Here is a 17,623-nt window from a genome sequence, read left to right on the forward strand (position 1 = left end):
AATCAGAGCTGTGCACCTCTCTGCACTTCCTCCTATTTGAGTCCATCTTTGCAGCCTCTTGACCGGAAAATGAACTTTGGTGCAATTACACGAAGCGGAAAAATACAGGCTCTTTTCAAATCAGTAAAGGTTGGCAGTTCATAATAATGTTGTTTGCCCATGGAATTAAAAGTAGGTTACAACAGTAATACGTGCGCTACACATAGGGGTCGCTCTAAGGACATCTACGGACTTCAAAGTAGGAGTAGCGGTATTTTTTAGTTGAAGTACATTGAGTGCTGAATGACATGAAGTCATTTCCAAGTGCAAGCTCCCAGTGTTTGAGCTGACGAATTCACCTTCAAAACAAACTCACTTGCTTCCAGTAATTTGCTTTGCATCTGCTACTAAAAGAAATGGGATTTATTTGACTGTCTGCAACACTCTGAAAGTTAGAATTTCAAAGTAAGTTGCTGTGCGCTGTCACACATTTTTAGGGATTCGACTCTTGAATTGAATCGAGCTCAAGGTTAAGTCCTTTCTCCACTGCGCGATGTCATGTATTGGTGTGAAGGTGTAAAGGTGAACTACGTAACTTTTCTGGTGGAGGATACGCCATCTCATTGTCTACATGGAAATGCTTGTCACCATGCAGAGATCCCTTAATTCGTTATTAAATACATGTATCTATACTGAATCCTAACTCATGGATTATATCATAAAGCCATATCTTGGTCTGCAATCATAGCTGTTTTTTAACCCAATGCCATCCATGCATTACCCACCTGAGTAGAGATCAAACTTCAGATGCATTTAAGTATTTTTCCATTTGGTTGTTCAAAATTATGTTGATATATTTTGTCTGCACTTCCAGGGTGAAGTACACAGACAAAATAAATGTGACATTCCTATTTTTGAAGAGTTGCTCAAAGAAGAAAAATGCAAATACAAAACAAAGCAAGACTCAAAATAATAAGATGGATTTTTTTTCTTTTGTTGCTTGAGATTTTAAATATTTTATGTGAAGCAACTAGCAAGATTAGATCAAAGGATAGAGGCTGAATTCAAAATATAAAAGGTTTTCATTTTATTTATTTATTGACTATTTCTAACAGAATCTAAGCTCTAAAAACCCACTATTCAGATTCTCATTCATACACTCTGCAAACAAGCCTCAGATTAAATAGACGAGCCCAGTGGTTCACAAACTCTGGTGTGCGTACTACTGGTGTGTGCAAGTTTTTTTCAGGGAGTATGCAATTCCCCTTTCAGTTCTGATGTTAATTTTATCCACATTTTCCTTGTTTAAAACGTCTATATGTTGTAGTCCTAGTTTAGACTTGGTATAGCCCTTTCATCCACCTTGTTTAGATCTGGTGGTTCTAGTAAATATTTTCTCAGACTTGACTTTTCTACCACTGCTTGTGTTTTAACAGTACCCATGTTTCCTTTATATCTGTGTGATTGTACCTGATTTATTAAGCAGCCTTTATACCGTTCATCCAATTTGACATTTATTTTATATGGAAAACTTTCTTTGATTTCACACTAGCCCGTTGTATTTTCAGTAGTGGGCTCTTAAACTGTAAAAACACCACTTGAAATGGTCACAGAAGCATCGTGAGCCCCGTAAACATTCTGTTTGCTAGTGCAGGGGTGCCCAAACTCTTTTCACCGAGGGCCATATCTTGAAAAATATTTGACACAGAGGGCCACAGAGTACTGGTCAATACAGTAGATGATTTAGACAGTGCATTTAACATAGTTCTGACTTCATACTTTAAATAAGACTTGAAATATTATTATTAGGTCTGTATAACAATGTAGTATGATGTTAGTTTGCTTATATTGGTAGGATTACTCAAATTTGTCATAAAAAGTACTCATTATGATTAATTGGGCCTGAAGGCCTGCGGGCCAATAAAAATTGGTCTGAGGGCTGCAATTGACCCCCAGGCCATAGTTTGGACACCCTTGGGCTAGTGTATCTTGTGAGAACTATTTAGTGCAGCACTTTATTTTGTTCTGTTCTTAGTACAAATACTCATGATAATTACCACTTCAATACATGATAGAACAATATTTTTGGGGGCCAATTTCTCTTGTGTGTAAATTTTCTTTGCACTAATGGGTTCTTTTCTGGCTATAAGATTTAAACTGTAAAAGGTTGAATGAATCCTCCAGTTCCAGTTCAGCAATACAGTATATCGCACTCCAAAATTTGTTATCGTGACAAGCCTACAAATAATACTTATACTAATACCATTCATAGCAGCTATTGCTAAATGCATTTAAATGTATAGCAACAATTAGTTAAGTGCTAAAACTACAGCAAACACATTTTGATGAATAATTTGTCATGAATGTGAAGCAAGGAAAAACAATGAAGCATCTTTTTACTAGGATCAGCATTTGGCAGAGTGTCCCTTTTATGAGTAATACTATTGTCAACACACACACACCAACAGCAAACAGCAAATCACTGTAATCCACTATAGGAGCATTGTTTGTGAGGCTAATCACAAAAGGCTAATTAGTGCTAAGTGGGAACTGAGCCTAAAAGTCCTGAAGACTATTTTTACTGTCCTGTGTGATTCTGCAGTGAAGTCAACTTTACCGTATAGCAAAGATTAAATCCTGCCTTGTATGTGAGTGAATGGTTCAAGTTACTGCACCAATGGACAAAAGAGACGCTACAAATAGTAACGGCTGTGTATACGCTCAAGTTCAGATACTGTTACAACCACTATGAACACTTATTTTATGTATTTTGCAATAAATATAAGCAAACAAAGCTTAGCCGAACACTGACTAAGACTATCAAAGTATTCAAGTCAGGTAGCACATCAAGTGTTGAGTTTTATATTATAATATTAGTGGACAATAGCACTGGTCAGTATACAGGTTGCTGATTGGTCAGTACAGAGTCAATACATCCATAAATCTACTTTTAGTTTAATGCAGCAGACAGGTTAATATTTCTCTACAGGAAAAGTCCCACAATGATTTAATTCCAAGAGGCTCTGGAGTAACTTGTCCAAGTCGTTGTTTTGGTTTGCATTCAATCAAGTCAGTTCAATTCAGACTGCTATAACTATAAGTAGAATTTAAACATATATCATAGCATAAGAGGTACCAACGTCTCTTGTCCTTATTTAGAACTTTTTCAAATGTTCATTACGCCCTGTGCTGCCCTGTGCTGCCCTGTTCTGCCCTGTCCTGCTCCAGTGGTCAGAGAGGACAAAGTACACCATTAGTGGACACATCACATAACAGTGTGTGATAAATATGTTATTGGAAATGCAACACAACTATGTGAGAGAAACATGACAAAACATGTTTGCTTTGATGTGTTGAATAAATATACTTTCATTTCAACTGTTTTTGTGACTGTAGACAAGTAACGCTCTTTCATACGTCAGTGAAGATAAGCACGCAGGTCATACCACATGTAAAGTATTGAGCAATAAAACCGCCTGTAATTGAATAAATACAAGATCGATAACTTCCAGTGCATAAAACATCAGTGATCACACGGATTTGTATGAATTTTTTACCCCAAATGCATGTATTTAGTTTGATTTATGAGACTTTCTTGCCTCTTTATCCTTAGAAAACAGAAGCTGACATCACTGTATGACATTGGATAAAAGTCCACACCTCAGCCCTCAAAAGTAAACACTTTGTTGCGGCTCCAAAAGCCAGTCAACTGCCCCTGAGATTACACACAGAACACTCAGGCACTTTTAAAAGTCACCTTATTCTTGGCTTTGAAAGCATGAGATCTTGACATTTTATTATATAGTCATTGTTTTGTCCTTTAGACTTTAGACTTTTCATTGTTTTAGTTACAAAAGGTTGGATGAAAAAAATACTGAATACAGCACTGAATTTTGTCTAATGCGTCATATGTCAAATTATTGTTTTCATGAATGGCACCTTTGTTATTCAGAGTAAAATGGGTCAAAATGTAGGTTACTAAATGAATGTTATGTCGGAGCTATCATTTCTATTGCAATCTTTGTCCCATCAGTGCTCATAAAACATGCAAAATGGGCTCATAGTTGATTGTTGTCACTTGAAGGTAGTACAGCACAGTAGAGAGTTAACATGATGGGCACAATTGGTTCACTATTTTAAAAAATACATAAAAAAAAATAGGCCTTAACTCCATAGAGTGAAAGAACATTAATCTGACATAAAAAATAAATAAATAAATGAATTCACTGTAGCATTTTTATGTATTCATACCTGCAGGATTATTTTGTATTCGTCCCAAATGCCCTTTACACATAACTAATATGCTTTTGCTGTGGGTTAATCAGAATGACCCATTAAGCTATATGCGTGGAATTTATACACTGGGCTAGACTGTGAAAAACACTTAGGAGACATGGCAGATATTTCTTCAATGTATTCAGCTGAGGACAGGCTTTCACAGTGCGCTTTTGTGTGTGGCCTAGCGTGACGTGGATCAGTCATGGCTGTGCACCGTTCACAAAGGAAACATGCAAGGGCTGAACTGGGATGCCACTGCGGTGTACTGAAAGGGATTCATTGCCGTTTCCTGTCTTATGTGCACTGAATGGTCCTATATTACGCAGATTGACTCTTGTGAACTCTAAGCCATGTTATAATGCTGTTAAAACATACCTGGAGTTGTGTTTTGTTTCATTCACACATGTTTGAGTAACCCTTTATTGTTAGTTTGTTTATATCTCCAAAGCTCAAAATGCTCTGTTCCACCTTGTGATGTAATGAAGTGGTAGTTTTTGAGTTAACAGCTACTTCTTATCTTTTGTGCAGTAAAGATTGGCAATTCCAGGGCTGAAATTATCCAAATGATTCTTGTGAAGGTGTATAAAGTGGAGCACTTCCTGTATTGCTACATGACATCACAGGGTGGAACAGAGTGTTTTCTGTTTGAGAGAAGAAATCAGCCTAAATATGCAGGTTTTGTGTGTTAAACGTGTGTGAATGAAACAAAACACAACTCCAGGTATGTTTGTGAGGAGGAAATAACATTATAACATAGATAAGAAATCAGTGTAATATGGACCCTTTAAGCTAAATGACATATTGTTCTTTTATCTTGTATTTGGTAATAGGTTATCACACGTATTTAGGCCTGTCATGAAAATTACTACACTGACTTATGGTTCAATATATAAAAGCTGGAACTATATATTTTGGGGCTCAATATTTAATGTGTGAACAGTCTCTTTGTAAAAGTGGGGAGATTTAGGGTATTTTTGTTGTAGCACAATTACATTCGAGCTGTGGAAGGTTGAATGAGTGTAGAAAATTGTAGAAAATTATTGAACAATAATAGTACGTTCTGTTATTTGTTTGTTGCAGCTCAGGCCTGTAATGATACTGTCTATTTAAAATTGGCTGACTGGGATTCTGCTTTGTGTCAGTAGCATAAAGTAGTTTCACTATTATTGTTTATCGCAGTATCTGTCTGTACCAATATATTGTGATGCAAAATGTGTTAGCTTGAAAGGCAGTCATGGAAGAAGTACTCAATTGTGTTACTTAAGTAAAAGTACAGATACTGGAGCAAAAAAAATAAAAAAATTCAAGTAAAAGTAAAAGTATCACATGAAAATTCTTAATCTACTTGGGTAAAAGTTTTAAAGTGCCTTTAAAAATGTACTTAAAGAGTAAAAAGTAAAAATATTTCATGGAGATTTTAAGATCTAATAAAGCGTCAAATATAGTGATTTTAAAGTAAAGATTTGTGCTGAGTTGTATTCATTAAAAACAATGGAATTGATATTTAATTCTTAGCATTTTTTCTTTGAATATTTTTGTTTGCTCAAACTATGAACATTTTAATTTTCAGTCCAGTTCAAAAATATAGTGGAGTAGAAAGCACAGATACCTGCTCTCAAATTTAGTAAAATAAAATTAAAAGTATCCTCTTTAAAATCTACATAAGTATCTAAAATTTACTAAAACATATACTTAAGTACAGTACTTTACTACTTTTACTTTGGTGCGTTCCACCACTGGTGACAGGCCTACACGTACTAAATGACAAATGATAATAGAAAGAGCTGTAAATGCAAGAAAATACAGGATTACTGAAGTATGCATGGATCACTCAAAATGCAAAGTATATAAGCATAAACCATGACAAGTTAAAAGCTCATAAAAGTTAACCCCTTTTACATGATATGTCTAAGAGGTGGTTATTAAGTACCTTCTGTGGCTATTTATGTGCTGCAGCTCATGCCTTTTAATGATACTGTCTATTTAAAAATGGTTTACTGGAATTATCCTGTGTTATTTTAATTTGATCAGTAGCATAAAATAGTTTCAATATTAACGTTTATCGCAATATTCCTCCGTAACAATATATTGTGTTTCAAAATGTGTTACTGTGACAGGACTAAGTAGTATAGTCACATAGTCTCAATATTCTCTCTGCATCTGCATCACTCACAAAAAACAGCCTAATAATGTACAGACTTTAATTTACAGTGGTACGATTCAATGGCTTTAAGTAGAGTTTATGTTGACAATGGACAGCTGTAGAGCAGAGTGACATGAAGTCACCAGTCTAGTGGGTTGGCAGTCCTATTTTTACTCTCAAAACAACCATTCACTGGTGGCATTTGTGACAGTGAGGCAGCAGCACTAATACAGATGAGAAGCTTAAAAAAAACAAAACAAAGTCCTCCAAAAAGAGCAGAAAAAATGTAGAAGATATGACAAAGTTGCAGTTGTAATTAGTAGTAAAAGCCTTTATTATTTTTATGAATTAGCTCCCTGTTTAAACCCGTGAATAGGTCTTAATTGCTGAATACATTAGCATGTGTCTCGTGGGTTTTTCACTGCCATTCTATTACTTAAGAGTTAATGAAATGACACAGCTTGTCCTTCGATCGTTACTGTGTATAGTTGTACTTTAATCACTGTAACTGTTACACTCCAGTCCTCATTTCATTCTATTCTCTGGAGGATGGCAGGAGATGACCACACAGTGTTAGCTCAGGTTGGCTAAGGTTACGGAATAACTATTCACGATTTTAATCATTTTCATTTTTCATTTCATTCAGTTTGGCAAATAAAATATAACTTTCAGGTTAAATTTTGTTTTGGCGTTTCTCTTCCAGGTCACAACATCCAATCAACAGATGTGATTCATGTCAGAGCTTTCAACCTTCTCTGTTTGATCCCGACTCAGGATTACTACGAATGATTTTTCATAGTTTTGTCAATACTACTAAAAGGCTCAATGCTCAATGCTCCTGTTTATACAATAGAAAGATCAAAAGCATTCTAAAGCTGGACCAAGAGCCTGAGTTGACTTCTCGGGTTATGTGTTTCAGTTTCTGTCAGTGAGGCACTAATGTGCAAATTTCTTCTTTCTATCTTTATCTTTTTAGTCACTGTGAAGTGTCACTGTTTTGCTGTTATTTATAAAAAATAATAGGTGTGTTTCAGTGTTGTTACCTCCTCTCTTCAGATAGATATAAGACAGTGTCCACCATTAATCTGTCCAGAACTGAAGAAGCAGCTTAGATGAGCTGCCAAACGTCTTCACTCCTACAACTTTTTGTCCAGTTGACAGATTTGAATTTTTCTTTTACTAAGGATCATACCTGGACGACTGAGAGATTACACAGACATCTTATTTCTAAAAAGTAAAAATTCTTATTATTATCACCTGTAACCTTGCTCAGAGTAATAAGGGCAAGGTTGTCTCTATGCAATCTTTCTGTGACAGTGTAAAAACTGAATTTGACTGGCAAATACCGTGCCTACAAGCAGCAAACTTTTCATCCCTGTATGAGCACAAGAATTAGACTTCACCCTCGATCCTCGAAAAACCGGGAGCACTGAAACATCCCGTAATCCTTTGCCATCTAATATTGTCACAGCACACATCTCTCTACCCTACTTTAGCCCGTATACTGAGTCTTAGCAAACCGGCTGACAAAAACAAAAGTACAAAAATACACCTACGACTGCTACACCTGGCGTAGCCCACATTAATATTTAACATGGTGTAGCACAAAAGTGGATGAGCTGGCATGGAGAAGCCTGTGTACTTTGGGGGGTGCTGATACTACTCTTAGATTTCGCACAAGAAATGAAATGCTGGTACAGTGCTGAATAGGGCTCTGTTTCAAATGAATGCTAGTCTTGCACTGTACGGTTGGAGCAGCATTGCACTGCATTGCAAGAGACACTTTAGGGCAAGATGTAAAACTTTTGTCTGGCAAAAGTGAGTGCCAATGAATAATTTATTTAGGTGATTTTTAATTCACAAAACCGCAATGACCACAAAAATAAAAATAGTGCAAAAATGAGTCAGGCAAGTACAGATTTAAAGAGCTATATTGTTCCTATTTTACCCAACGGCTATAAGTATAAATTACTCCACAATTGTCACTGTTTATCACATTTGCAGTATAAAAGATGCAAGCAACACCAGAATGTCCCTTGTGCCCTTCGATGCTAAATAGAAGATAAACAGTTTTGAATTACTGTCATGCTGGGATTTCTTGTGCTGAGAGGGGGGAATCATTCATTTAAATGTGCTTTTACTTTTTACTTTTACAGTTTAAGCAGAGGTTGATAATGGAGCATCTGGATTCTCTCGGCTGGCCTGGGGACGCCTCGGGGTTCCACCTAGGCCTGTCACGATAACACATTTTGAAGTGCGATATATTGCTGAAGTAAATATATATAATAAATGATAATAATGAAAGCAGACTACATAGCAGAATTATCACAAAAAAACTAAATGTACAATATTAACCCCCCCAAAAAAACAAAACAAAAAACAAGTACAAATCTTAAGTGGTTAGTTTGTATCTTTAATGAATCACAGACATTTTTTATTCAACCTTCTACAGCTCAAATTCTATCATCTTGCAAAAAAAAATACCAAAAATATCTCACTACTGCAAAGGAAAAGTACCCATGTTACATATTGACCTCCAAAAAATAAGTCGATGTCGTAATTATCGTGACAGGCCTAGTCCCACCAGAGGAACTGGAGGAAGTGTCTGGGGTGTGGGAAGTCTGGGCGACCCTGCTTAGAGTGTTACCCCTGCAACCTGGCCCCGGATAAGAGGAAGAAAATGGATACATTCACAGTCAGTGTAAGTGAGAGTGTAATGGGCAATGACAACAATATGCACTTAAGTCAAGGTTTTACCTGAGCTCTCTATGGTTACAGGGCGAATGACTGTGCCAACAATTAACATTTGCAGAACATACAGTATAGTGTAGAGTTTGTTGTTTGTTTTTTTTTTTTTTTTTTATTAAATATATTATTTGATCTTTATTTTTGTTTCTAGTTGTAAACATGTGCTGCTATTTAGACCACTTGATACCGAACAGCACAGAACCAAAAAAGAAGTCAAGAAGAAGAAGAAGTACAGTACAATACTTACAGTTTTTCAGTGGAGCTAGTATTCAATTTAGTTATTTAACTAAAGTACAGATACAGGTAAAAAGTTACTCAAGTAAAAATAAAAGTATCGCATGAAAGCATCTACTTAACTATTTAAGTACCTGTTTAAACATGTACTTTAAGAGTAAAAAATCAAAGTATTTCACACAAGTGTTGTTAATATGTTAATGTGTTAAATGTAGTGATATTAATCAAAAGAATTATACATTCTGTATTTTGGTCAACAGTAGCAATACAAATCAGTTTCTTCATTTTTCTTATGAATTTTGTGTCTTTATTTTTATTTGCTCAAAGCCGAAGCTTAAACTCAAAAACTTTAGTCAGAATGTTACTACAAACAGCATAAAAATAACCCCTCAAATCATATGAAAAGTACTTTTTACTTTTGAGTCTAGTTAAAAAATGTAGTGGAGTAGAAAGTACAGATACCTGCTCTCAAATGTAGTGAAGCAAAAGTAAACCAGTTTAAAAAAAAGTAAAGTACAGATACCTAAAAATTCTACTTAAGTACAGTACTTTACTACTTGTACTTTGTTACCTTCCACAACTAATATTTTCACTGAGAATTCACTTAGAATTTACAGAGATCAGAGCCAATGACACCTAAAGATGCACCTGACAGACCATACTGACACAAACTTTTAGATGAACATAACAGTACTTTACTCTCCTTTTCATAATTAATTTATTCATTTTACTTCTAATCAAGATTGGATTTAGTGGACAGTAAAGGTCATAAAACAAATATTTGCACACATACTGCACATAGACATCTCTTCCTCTGTGCAGGATTATGAGGTTTTTCATCATAATGACACTGCACAATTACTGCTGGCTGCGTGGACCACACACCTGCTATAGCCCATTAATTTAAACATCACGGGTAAGAAACCAAACAGAGCCCACTTTTGCTGTTCCACCTCCTCCATCGTACACACAATGTACACAGCATCATCAAAGCGCAGGGAAATGCCAATGAGCAACACACCAAAGGTTAAGCTGTCCGTCTCTCTAACCAGTGCTTGTTTGCAGAGGCTCTGGGCGGCCTTTAGATTCCTTCAACACTGCAGGGAACCCGGGCTTTCATGTTAATACGGAGGATATGAGGTAAGATGCCGGAGTTAGCTCGTGTGTAGTCGCAGATAGTGAGGATTTACTCATACCCATCTGGCATCGCTGTGACTATACCTATGCGATAATAATGTGATTTAATGGTACACTATGGAAATTTACCAGTATGGGGTTTGCGAGCTTGCCTGACTCCATGGAAACAGTATTGTTTGCTTATCTGTCTTGGATAAATTCCATTACAGGTGTTTTTTTTTATTGCTATACACCTTGAAATGCACACAGGGGTTACTTTTCCACATATCTGACATGTGACTTGGCCTGGTTGCGTCAGCTGCTTGCCACCCTGCACATATGCTATTTTCTGATCTCTGTTGTAATGTTTGTTTTATTTCATTCACACAAACCCAGCAGATTTAGACTGAGTTCTTCTCACAAATACAAAACGCTCTGTTCCACTATGTTATGTCATGTGCTAATACAGGAAGTGGTCCACTGTGTTTTTGAACTCCTTACATATATCAACCCCTGGAATTTACCAATCTCTACTAAATAAAAGGTAAAAGGTAGCTGTTAAGAGCATTTTAAGCTTTGGAGATGTAGACAGACTAATGATAAAGGATTACTCAAATATGCGTGATGAGGTAACGACATTGTCACATGGTTTAAAGCTCACAATGATCAATTTTGTGTAATGTAGGACCTTTAAAGTGATAAGAACCTTCCAGGCAAACAATAAACTCTTCCTGGAGACAACCAGGTGGCAGAAGCTCCACAAGAAAAGATACATAAGGCTTTTAAACTTGGAAGTCCTCACCCAAAATACAATGATACTGTTAACATCTATCAGAATCACTATAACCCAGTGGAAGAACCTAACTAAGTAAAAGTAGTAAAGTACTGTGGATACTTGTGGTTTACTTCACTACATTTGAGAGCAGGTATCTGTACTTTCTACTCCACTACAAACTGGATCTGGACTGAAAAGCAAAAGTATTTTTTTTAATTTTTGAAACGTGCTGAAAAGACTGAGAGGTTTATTTACAGCACGTTCATAATTTGTAGAATCGAATATGAATAAAAACAGCTAGAAAAAAAAAATAGATTAAATTGTTTCTGTTGAACAAAATTCAGCATAAATCTTTATCAAAAGTACTCCATTTGAAACCTTATAAGATCTCAAAATCTAGTTGAAATACTTTTACTTTTTACTCCTTCACTCCAATTTTTAAGTAGATTTTTTTCATGTGATATATATTTTTGCTCCAATATCAGTACTTTTACTTAAGTAACATAACTGAGTCCTATTTCAACCACTGCTATCGTCTTCTTATAGAGCTTTGATGCATTTATTTGAATATTATTATAATCAGAGCCTTGCTAATAGCAGTGGTGGTGGTGGTAGTAGTAGTAGTTTAGGTGGTTGCAGTAGTAGTTTAGCACTTCATGTTGCTGTAGTCCTATTAGTAAACAAAGGATTAAATCACTCATTTCTTTTTGCATATCTCACCAACTAATGTGCTGAAACCATCACTTTGGTCTTTGGTCAGTAATCCTTTCCACTGAAAATTTCAATAAAAACAGATGAATTGTGTTTTGTAAAAAACAAAAAGCTGCCTCTGCTCCTCAGCCCCACTCAAGGTTAGCTCAGGTCGGGTCTCCTGTTGATGAATTGATCTTGAATTAAACTGTGAGACTTATGCACTTGCAGCCAATGTGGGTGTGTGGTCTTGCATTTCAATGTCGGAATATGTGATGCTGTGATGTGAAAATACACCAATCACTTCAGATTAACTATGCAGCGCCTCCAAAGAGTGAACCCGCGTGTCTCATCATCACAACATCACAGCAATCTTAAAGTGCCAGTCGAAAACCACTTCTATCTGCTTATGTATCTGAGATATCCCATTGTGTTTTAAACCAAGAAGGATTGTAATCTTTAAGAGGCCAAATATAAGGTCAGTGTAGTAATGATTATGTGCTCAGTAACAACAAAGTTGGCATTTTTGCCTTTCATATCCCCAGTGTTTCTAAATTACTGAATTAAAGTTGTTCATTTACTGATGCCTTATGTTTGTAGTTAGTATCTTAAGAAAATAATAAAGGAATTCATATTTCACTATGACCAGACAGTGCTCTCTACAATCATTTCTTTCTTATCTCAAATAAATATAACACAAAATAAATGTCTAGCAGTTAACATCATATGGCTACTGTGCACAAGACTGAACGCAAACCAGAATTCTTGCAGTTTGTAGTTATGGTTCACTATCATAACTATGTATTTATCTCCATTTTGTCCAGATGCTTTATTGGATAAGAGAGTTACAGAGGGAGTAGAGACATTCAGGGGCCGTGAGTCAAACCCACGGCATATACAAACTGCAGATGCGCATTGCCTTTGAACCACGGCCAAACACAATAATCAACAATTTGTCATATACGATGAAAATATATCCCGTACATCCTGTGGTATAATTCGACTCTCTACAGCGCATGTCAGTTATTCTCAGACCCCCCACCTCCTCCATGTTAGGCAGTGTCACATTATCCAGTATTGACAGGTTTGACATGTTTCGACCGGGGCCCTCAGACTCTGTTATCCTCAGTCTGGCACACGCAGCTTTCAGAACCAAACAGCATCTGTGAGGCTACGGCAGGTTATTCCAATGTGCGAAAAGACGCAGCAGGACTCTTCTGTGCGAAAGAGCCTCATATTTATAACGTCATATTTTATATAAGCTGTCGGTATAGAACATATGCCTGCATAACATAACAGACTGCGGATGTGGTGAAGTAATTTATGAATTCAAAGTGATTGTGATGAAAATCTGATTAAATATGTGAAGTAGGACTGGCAAGAGGAACATGTGTTACATTGAGAGTCTATTATTTATACAGAGTGGATTTTTTTTAAAGATGAACATTTAACATCAATGTTTAATTCAAATGCACTTTTACAACTTACAAGATATAGTTACAGACACTCTTTGTGCTAGTACTCGGCTCGTAACACAGTCTAGAAACGATAAAAAATTTACTACATTTGGAAATATGGTTTTTATGTTCAGTTGTTGCATATATGCTACGGTCAATAATAATAATAATGCAAAATTGTACATTTACTATTTACTCAGTCGTTCACTATCTTGTTTGTCAGATTCTTATAAAATACAACAAGAGAGGGGCAACTGACAACATATAGGTCTTATTAAAACTAAATAATCACTAACATAGTCTAAGGAAGCCCACCAGTCAACACTGCTACCTTCTGTTACATGTACAATTAAATATAATCTAACGCAACACATTTGGCAAATATCAAAATGGCACAGTTCAACTTGGAGGCTAAAGATTTTTTGCTTAGACTTTTTCAAAGGTAGCTATGACAAAAATGTTGTAGTGTTAAGGTGAACAACAAACCCTTCATTACATACCTCTGATTTCCCACTTTTGTTCATTTATGGGTCCATATACTGAAACTCTAATAGCACCTTTCTATGCTGAATACTGTAAACCCTGACCCAGAGACACACTTTAAAAAGAATATGACTGGTAAGTGCTTCTTTTGGAGCACGTACCTCTAGTTATTGCATCTTTTATCTGGCACGTCTATGGAACTATTTTAACACTTCTCTCACAAGGTTTTCACCCTGAATTGTTCAATTTCTCTGGTTCACAACAGGAGCTCTGGCTTCTGGTGTTCTAATTATGAAATGGCCCTGGTCCTTCTCTTCTCTCTGACAAACCAACATAAATCCTTCCTCGCACCTGATTGGATGAGGCATGACTCATGGGATGTCATTGGTCTAAGATGGCACAACCTTGGCTTTAAAGATAAAAAGCTATTGAATTTTGGCTTTATAAGAAAGTAATAACTCAAATATTGTGAGCTAAATATAGATAGCATAGCCCTATCCAATTTATGTGGAAAAAGCAATTAGACAGTGCATTGGTGGAACAGATTATTCCTCACAATAGGGAGATGACTTTATAGACCACTCTTTCATGTGTATTGTTTGGTAACCTCATCTTCTCTGAGAACTCAGATATTGTGGCCTGTGTCTTATCATATCTTATGTACTGTCTCCTGCATTGTGCTGCTGCAGAATTTCAATCAGGACTATCGACATGGACTGAAATTCTTTCATACATATTCCAGTGCTAATGCTTTTTCCATACAGCTTTACTGACAGAGTAATGTAAGATAAAGCAGTCACATGTCATCACTTAAGGTAGTCTTATCTATAAAGTGAGGATGACATCACTGGGGCAGCCATCTTGGTGCCTTCAGAGATGTACAATGCTAATTCTTGTAAACCCTTGAAACACATTGTTGAGGAGGAGTAAGTGTTGGTGGAAAATCGTATTAACTTCAGGCAGCCCAAAGAGTTCACTTTCAAGTTTGTGCGCCACAGGTAGGTTATGTGGGTGTTCTTTAAAAGCTCAGGCTCCTCCAGCATTCTTCAGTGTGCTAGTGCACGTGGGGAGAACACCATCAGACCAATTCATTTTGAGGATATCTCATAGCAGGACTTAACTGAATACTGCTGGCATAACGTTTGGAATATTTTGCATGTAAGCAATCCTGAGGCACCCCGCACCAAGCTTAAAGCAGGAGAGGCTTACCTTAAATTCCTCCAGAATCTTGTAGGTTTTCCCTCGATACTCGCAAAAGTTTTTCACCTCCTTGCACTCGGGGCAGCAGCCATTGTGCTCCACTTTGGTGCACTTGGGATGCAGTTTTGGGCACTCGGGCTGGTCGCACACAGGTCCATCCTCCGTGCACACGCACGGACAGTTCGAGTGTCCCGGGTAGAAGCGCTCACCCAATTTGTACACGAAGCCACTGTCGTCCACGCAGCCCTTCCCGCGGTAGTCATCGAACACCATATTATCTGCGCCCTGGCGCTCCGCCTCGTCCGCCGTGTAGTCCTCTGGGGGGTTCCCCACTGAGGCCGGGGCCACAGCTGCGCTCAGGACCAGCACGATCAGCACGAGCAGCACAGCGGCCCATAAGCGCACGCGCAGGAGCAGGGGAGGGCCCATGTTCAGCCGCGTAACGGACATCCACTTTCAGCGCAAGCTTGTTCGTGGCATCTCTTCAGGCTCGCGGGGTCCACTCTGGATCCGCTCCGCACTGCGCTGACATCGGCGTCACTCCAGAGACACGGGCTGCAGCGGGAACAGCACACACAAGAAATGTGGAGCCTCGTTACTACTACACCTGCTTCACATGCGACATCCAGGATCCAGCACTTCCATATAGTGCTATACTTTACAGAGTCTATGAGCCAGTTATTGCATAATTATGTTATTACCACAGTGCAGCGGCTATAGGTCCAACACTGGAGCAGAACAGGTTAAATCATGCATTCAGAGAGTGTCTGGGTGGAGTGGGCTCATCACTGTATTCTGCTCCACATGCCGCCCAAAGCAAGCCTCTGCTGAGGTTTGGCACAAACTCTGCGGAGACACAACAGGTAGTCATTCGCCTGTAACCATTTGACTAGTTTTTCATTCTGCCTCTGGTAATGACAAGGCACTAAAGCTTATGTCAGGATATCAGCTGCTAACAGCCTTCGCCAATCTATGTTTAATGCACAATGACAAACGCTCGGGAAGGAAAAGCCGCACAATCCACTCAGACTAAATAAACATTTGCTTAGCCTTTGAAATCCGTTGCTCATAAAGTGGCACGTCAGCTCAGTCACCATTTAAACTACTTCTATATGAGCACACTCACCGCGACAACAAGCTCCGATGTGCACTTGACGCGATGCCACAAAGCCCAAAACATAGAATTTTCGTTAGTTATGTATACTGTAGAAACCTAGAGCAAACTTCACTTTTATCCACACTGGTAAATTCAGTACGATCCTCTGCACAATATTCCTCCCATTCGGCTGTAGCACAGAGGCTTAAGAGCAATCAAACACATTTCCACGTAAATCCAAAGTAGATCTCATTTGTCATCTTCTGTCGTTTCTGGCGCCTGTTTGCTGTGCAGAACAGGACTTAAAATGGCAAAATGCGTATTGAATCCTCTGGCGTTTCCTAAGCATCCGAAGTCTATTTCCCCAGTATTGCAGGTAGACATTTGAACGCAGGAGTGTCACTGTTGGCGTGCACTCATTCCACATCCACTATTGTAATTAAAATTTTAAAAATCCAAGATAGAAAAAAGCCAGATGTAGTCGCAGTTTCAGCTGTTTTTTTTTTTCCACGATTGAGGAAAAGAGTGAGGAGAGAGCGCTCCGAGTTTCAGCACCTTGGAGAGCGACGATCCTCCTGCGTCCTGCACTGAACGGAGCAGAGACTAGAGCGCCCCCCGCATCTCACGCGTCACCCACGGACACGACGGCATCAGCAGCAGCCGGTCAGGCAAGGGTTAAGCGCGAGGGAAAGGGCTAAGATCAAGTAGAAGTCGTTATTTGTGAAGAAGCAGCTGGTAAACAGAGGAGTGGGTCCAGTGCGTGAGAGTGGATCTGACCTCAGGCGTGTTTGACAGAGCACGTATCTGAAGTGTGCACGCGCGAGATATTTGTATTCCAAAGAAGTGTGACTGCTCAGCACAAAACAATATAACAAGGGGTTTTATTTGGATTTAATTCAGCTCCGAGGTCACTATCATTTTGATTACTGAATTGAAAACCCATAATGTAGCAGTACAAAATGCTCTGATGACATTATGACACTTTTTATAATCAAAAGGTCTGACTACCCCATTTAAGTTTGGACAAAAGTGTTATGCTTTACTACAACTTGGATTACAGTCAATAATCATTTTGAAGTAGGCCTACATATGAACTGAATTAATGTGTTTATATTCTTATACAATATACATACACGATGTGAGTTGTTAATTATTTGACACTTCACAATTATGTTGTCACAAAATATGACATAAAACAGATTTCACAAACATTATAGTGATTATATAAATATCAGAAAATGTTATTGTTACTGAAGTGCTGAAAACATGTGCATAATAGTGTTTTTAGGTTGTTGTTTTTTTTAGCTTTGTTCATTCAGTTTAATTTCAGTCAAGTGCTGGTTTGTGAAGAAGTATAAAAAGTGAAAATTACAATAAGTAGCAGAGATGACGACTTACAAGTCATGACTTTGACTCGAGTCAGG

At 37.7% G+C, this 17,623-nt stretch overlaps 1 protein-coding gene across 2 annotated transcripts in view; it reads right to left on the reverse strand.

Moving 5' to 3' along the window:
• vwc2l (von Willebrand factor C domain containing 2 like) overlaps window positions 1-16,785 on the reverse strand; it is a 40,024-nt gene extending 23,239 nt beyond the window's left edge. Inside the window, exons 1-2 of one of the 2 annotated variants that reach the window (XM_033987109.2) lie at window positions 16,230-16,785; window positions 15,113-15,658 (exon numbers count right to left, since the gene is read on the reverse strand). In XM_033987109.2, the coding sequence (XP_033843000.1) occupies window positions 15,113-15,553 (441 nt within the window). In that variant the 5' untranslated portion in view covers window positions 15,554-15,658; window positions 16,230-16,785. Of the gene's footprint in view, window positions 1-15,112; window positions 15,950-16,229 lie in introns of both variants that reach the window. The other variant, XM_055230563.1, reaches the window with a different exon arrangement.
• Between the last annotated feature and the right edge of the window lie 838 nt (window positions 16,786-17,623).

The sequence above is a fragment of the Periophthalmus magnuspinnatus genome, chromosome 21, assembly GCF_009829125.3.
Source record: "Periophthalmus magnuspinnatus isolate fPerMag1 chromosome 21, fPerMag1.2.pri, whole genome shotgun sequence".
In the NCBI taxonomy this organism is placed as follows: domain Eukaryota; kingdom Metazoa; phylum Chordata; class Actinopteri; order Gobiiformes; family Gobiidae; genus Periophthalmus; species Periophthalmus magnuspinnatus.